Raw genomic sequence first — 6,049 nt, 5'->3', positions numbered from 1 at the left:
ACTTTATTTAACGGGGATATAATTTCATTTTGACAAATTTTGAGAATAAAACAACATGAAGAAGAATAAGTGTTGAAGTCAGAATCACTTTTATGGAACAAGTTTAAACAAACAGTCAGATTTATTAAGACTGAAGTCTCCATGTACAAAAGTATAACAAACAACTAAATAAACAAATAAATATAATGTCTCCTTGAGACATCAGTGCAGTATTTTTCCTTATTTTCTTTCATGATAAAGGTTTAAATATTCTGATTATTTGTCAAAGAAAACTTTAAATCGATTTGATGTGTTTGGGAGCAGCAGCCGGACCCTTCATGTTGCGAAGCTCTTGTGTCAGTCCGGACGTTTTTATCAGGAACACGCAGGTCGATGTGTGGTAATATTTACAGTCTATGGTGGTTACCTAATATTTACAGTCTATGGTGGTTACTGAGCTTAACATTCGTCACTTTTTATTCATGTATTTTAATCAGGGATGGTAAATTCGAGGCTTTGAATCGTATCGATACAAACCCTCGTTTTGAAACCTGCTCGCTCAAACGTCTACATCTGCTGGCAGAAGCTGTCATCGCAGCCATTAATTATTGTTTGTGTTGAAGTGTTGAAGGCTCCCTTTTCCCCAACCCCCCCTAAATAGTTTTCATGCAGACACAATCAAATCATCACTATGTAGTTCTTGTTTGATGACCTCATAGTATGATGGTCCTATTCCACTGTTAGTTTGTTGTACCATTAAATATTTGTATACATTTATTGAGAATCAATATTGTGTCTAGTCAAATTCCTTGTCTGTATAAACGGACTTGACTATTCTGATCCTGACTAGTTCTTATTGTATTTCACTGTAATTGTACTCGTCAAAACAAGGTGGTATAAATATTCATGTTCAGAAGCATTTTGTTTCTAAGATTTTATTTCATTTATCTATCTATAGCAAAATAAATCTGCAAAAATATCTCTCAAACCACAACACCGACAACTCCTCAAACACCTGTATTTTCCGCGGACTTTTAAAACACTGTAGTTTAACACTGTCTGTAGTTTAACTCTGTCTGTAGTTTAACACTGTCTGTAGTTTAACTCTGTCTGTAGTTTAACACTGTCTGTAGTTAAACTTGTTTATGAACCTCTGTTCGGGGTTTATGAACGGGTTTCATAAACAACCAGCGGGGTTTATGACCTATACTGCAGCCAGTCAGTAATGAGTTTAACTCTATATGTATTTTAACTCTGTTGGTAGTTTAACTCTGTATGTAGTTTAACTCTGTATGTAGTTTAACTCTGTTGGTAGTTTAACTCTGTATGTAGTTTAACTCTATATGTAGTTTAACTCTGTTGGTAGTTTAACTCTGTATGTAGTTTAACTCTGTATGTAGTTTAACTCTGTTGGTCGTTAAACTCTGTATGTAGTTTAACTCTGTCTGTAGTTTAACTCTGTATGTAGTTTAACTCTGTATGTAGTTTAACTCTGTTGGTAGTTAAACTCTGTATGTAGTTTAACACTGTATGTAGTTTAACTCTGTCTGTAGTTTTCTGTAGTTTAACTCTGTCTGTAGTTTAACTCTGTATGTAGTTTAACACTGTCTGTAGTTTAACTCTGTCTGTAGTTTTCTGTAGTTTAACTCTGTATGTAGTTTAACTCTGTATGTAGTTTAACTCTGTATGTAGTTTAACTATGTCTGTAGTTTAACTCTGTATGTAGTTTAACTCTGTTGGTAGTTTAACACTGTCTGTAGTTTAACTCTGTCTGTAGTTTAACACTGTCTGTAGTTAAACTCTGTATGTAGTTTAACTCTGTCTGTAGTTTAACTCTGTCTGTAGTTTAACACTGTCTGTAGTTTAACTCTGTCTGTAGTTTAACTCTGTATGTAGTTTAACTCTGTCTGTAGTTTAACACTGTCTGTAGTTTAACTCTGTCTGTAGTTTAACTCTGTCTGTAGTTTAACACTGTCTGTAGTTTAACTCTGTATGTAGTTTAACTCTGTCTGTAGTTTAACTCTGTCTGTAGTTTAACACTGTCTGTAGTTTAACTCTGTATGTAGTTTAACACTGTCTGTAGTTTAACTCTGTATGTAGTTTAACACTGTCTGTAGTTTAACTCTGTCTGTAGTTTAACTCTGTATGTAGTTTAACTCTGTCTGTAGTTTAACACTGTCTGTAGTTTAAAAAGAAGACATCTGATTGAAAACCATGACGGTTATTCTTCAGTACCTTAGACAAACTACGTCATGTTATTTTCATTATTATTATCTTCATTTACAGAAGAGTAGTAGAGCCTACATATTAGATATTCTCATCCACAGTCCTTACCAGTAGGTGGCGGAAATGCACCAATTCGTTGTTTGCCAACCGCCATAAAACCTTAAAGAAGAAGAGTGTGTAGCTGTCCTCGCGTCTCTCACGTGCCCTTCAGCCGTCAGGAGGATCTTCAGCTCCAGCTCGCGCTCAGGTGAGATGATGAACCTGATTATTAATATAGTTGACATTAAATCAGGTAGTATGTGACGTTAATGATAATAAAAAAAAGATGAAACCGTCTGAGCTAAAGCCGGAAGTAAGAAGCTAACGGTGGCTAATGTTAGCCGTTAGCTTACATTTGCTCTCAGAGAAGAATGAACATCAGTGAGTATTAATTGATCCGTTACCATGGTGATAGCGTTAAATGATTGGACCTGGCTTATCAAAATTAATCTATATAAATAATAAATATTTATCCTGAAGTGACGAGCTAGTACAGATAATTTAAGCACACAACTTTAATGTGAAATCGTGTTTACAGTCGGTCTGTTTGAAGGTCCGAGGCTCTTAAAGTGATCGATATATTAAATAACTGAGTTCATGAACTCTTATGTTAATGATTGATGATTAAAGGTTTCAAAAGTCCCGAAGCTTTAGAGAACTACATTTTATCAGACAGGTGTAAAGGAGAGGAATGATGACGTCAGATATGACAGGTAAACTCCTGTAAATCATTAGTGACAACAGATTGGTGTTAAGTAGACTCAGTTCAGTTCTGTCGTACCGTGACGTCATACAGGTATCTTTAATTTGAATAATGTGATGGGAACATGTTTGTTTACAGAATCTGTAGCTCCATCATGGCCGTCCAGGTGACCGAGTCCGACCAGATCAAACAGGTAAACATCTTTTAATAATCACCTTAATGATGAAAAGTGTCTAATTCTGTGAATGAACCTTAAAGCTGACAACAGAGATCAGTTACACACTCAGCGTTAAAATACAAGTTATTCTCATTCCTGGTGTAAAGACAGTGGAGTTCATGATAAAGACACGTGTTTGACGTGTCTGACGTGTTTAAAGGTTCTATATGTAACTTTTTACATGTATAAATCATTTTGAATCGCTCATTAATAAGTGGTTAACTGATGTGAAAAAGTAGATGTTCACTGTCTATCTGTGTTGCCTGTATAAAAATTTTTGACATTTTATGTGCATTCTCAACGTCCTCCTCACTCCGCTCCGCTTACAGAGATCAACAGTACAAACTCATCACACACTCCCGGTCTTCACCTGCACAGCCAGAGGCCGCCTTCCACACTCTTCTATCCGCCCTAGGAGCTCTAAAAGACAGACAAACTCATCACACACTCCTGCTCTCAGCCAGTGCCTGCAGAGACTGTCGTTTGTAGGATGTAGAATGAATACAGACACACAGACTCCTTCACAGACTTTCACGTGTATGACCACTTACCTCCTCTGTAAACATTATGTCGGTAAATATCCAGTGTTTCGCGGTCGATGATGATGCTCGTTTGTGTGCGTACGAGCACGTATGACGAGCACGCGAGGGAGAGAGAGCAACAGGATATGGTGCAGTTCGCCTAACGGCCATGCGGTATCACTACAAACGCAGTATTTTTGAAAGTTACATATAGCCCCTTTAACGTGTTTAACATGTTTAACTTGTTTGACGTGTTTAACGTGTGCCTGTGGTCGGTGGACGGGTCTCTCTCAGTTTAAGGAGTTCTTGGGGACCTACAACAAGGTGACGGAGAACTGCTTCATGGACTGTGTCAAAGATTTCACCACCAGGGAGGTGAAGCTGGAGGAGGTGATCAGCACACACACTAAAACAAAGAGACACTAACACACACACACACACTAAAACAAAGAGACTCTAAAGGTCCTGTCACACCAAGGAGGCCGTCCGTGAGCGGTCGTCGTCCTAGTCTTTGCGGTGTGTCCAGCTCCGTCGCTACCCGTCGGCCCCAGTTGGTCGAGAGGTATTTCCTCTTTCGCATGCACAGTACGATTGTGGTGGTTGGCGGTCGGCTGCAGTCTTTGCGGTGTGTTCTAGTGAAACTTTTTGGCAAAGACAGAAGACACAGGTAGCCTTCATCACCACCAGTTCTTTGCCGTCTGCTTGGTGTGTCAGGGCCTTAACACACACACACACAGAAACATAAGTGTTAGAGATTTCTTCAGTCAAACTGTCCGTCTCTTCTCTCTGTGTGTGCGTGTGTGTTTCAGTCGACCTGCTCCGAGTCTTGTCTGCAGAAGTACCTGAAGATGACTCAGCGGATCTCCATGAGGTTCCAGGAGTATCATATCCAGCAGAACGAGGCTCTGGCAGCTAAAGCCGGTCTGCTGGGTCAGCCCCGCTGACCCCGTCTGAGATGTTGACCCCAGTAGGCTGGGTGGACCTGGTCCCGTTCCAGGACGACACACTATGAGATGCAGCTGCTCAAGTTTGATTCACCTGTCTGAAGGTGAACTGAAGCTCAGCCTCCATGTGTGGCGATGTCATCGAGTCATGCTCTTGCTGCTCTATGGACAGAACCACACATACAGCCAGTTTGTCTGAAAGCATCATGGGAGATGGAGTCTCAGACCAGTTTCTTGTTTGTAAATAAACTTTGTGTTTGATGTTTAAATGTTATTTGTCAGGACTGCAGTGATGTCTGTTAACGTGTGGAAATAAAGAATAAAGTTGTTTGAACGCTGTGATCAAACGTTTCTTCAACTGGGACACACAGAGCCACACACACTCTCAGAGACACACAGCTTCTGTGTGAATAACATGTTCACAAACTGAACATGTGAAGGAGGTAAGGAGAGAGAAACTCGTCAGATGTGCAAAGAAACTTTGAAGTTTGGACAAAGATGTTGAGTGGAACATGAGATGAGAGAACCGACACGAATCTGAAACAGTTCCATCACAAACGAGCTCATGGTCTCTCCTGAGCACAAACTGTTTATATGTAAATATATAAATTATTCTCTGATCCTCTATGATTTAATGACTTTTTACATTTTATGTTTAACTTTGAACCTTTCAGCTCTTCGCTCAGATGTTTAATGATCTCAAAGTCACACTTCACCATGTTCCTCTTAACTCTAATATGTGGCGCTAGTCTGTCTTCAAACCCCCCAATGGTGAGAAAAGTCCATCCTCTCCTTTTCCCTGCTCCACTTTTCAGAAAATGTGTGTTCAAACACGCCGTTTGGAGATTTTCCCTTCATGACATCACAAAGGGCAGTAGCCCCTCCCCCAGGTGGGTGACACTCCCACAGCTAGGTGTTTGTTCTGCCCTCTGAGTCTGCCTTCTCACTGTAAACAATAGTGCATGGAGCGAGGAAGCCCGAGCCACCCAAGCCCTTCCAGAGAGGGGGCGTGGTCAGACACAGCTCATTTACTTTTAAAGGTACAGACACAGAAACAGTCTGTTCTGAGCAGAGCTGAAATAGAGGGGTTTATAGACATGATCAAATACAGGATCGGAGTGGATTTAGAACTTCACACACGTTTTGAAGAGCTCTGAGACTTTAAACTGGTTGAAGTGGAGGATATGTGACATTTATTAAAAACATTCTGATGATTCAAACTAAACCTTCCGACTTTATGTCTGGGTGTTAAACATGAAACTACAGGCAGCTTCAGTTAGCTTAGCATAAAGACTGTCTATTGCAGCACTTCCATCTCACTTCACAGCAGAACACATTTCTATGGTAACCACCTAAAAATGATACTTCCATTAACTGGCCACATTTACATTCATAATGTTTTTATTTAATGTGTCAGAGT

General features: G+C 39.8%; 1 protein-coding gene across 1 annotated transcript; it reads left to right on the top strand.

The window, feature by feature from the left end:
* Positions 1 to 2,321: 2,321 nt before the first annotated feature.
* timm9 (translocase of inner mitochondrial membrane 9 homolog) lies at positions 2,322 to 4,976 on the top strand. Its single transcript, XM_061063825.1, has 4 exons — positions 2,322 to 2,452; positions 3,086 to 3,140; positions 3,980 to 4,075; positions 4,495 to 4,976. The coding sequence occupies exons 2-4, from the start codon at positions 3,102 to 3,104 to the stop codon at positions 4,627 to 4,629; spliced, it is 270 nt and encodes an 89-aa protein (XP_060919808.1). The 5' UTR covers positions 2,322 to 2,452; positions 3,086 to 3,101; the 3' UTR covers positions 4,630 to 4,976.
* Positions 4,977 to 6,049: the final 1,073 nt, after the last annotated feature.

The sequence above is a fragment of the Labrus mixtus genome, chromosome 18 (genome assembly GCF_963584025.1).
Source record: "Labrus mixtus chromosome 18, fLabMix1.1, whole genome shotgun sequence".
Lineage (NCBI taxonomy): Eukaryota > Metazoa > Chordata > Actinopteri > Labriformes > Labridae > Labrus > Labrus mixtus.
The sequence above is the reverse complement of the archived record's forward strand: the minus strand, read 5'-3'. Positions and strand labels throughout refer to the sequence as shown.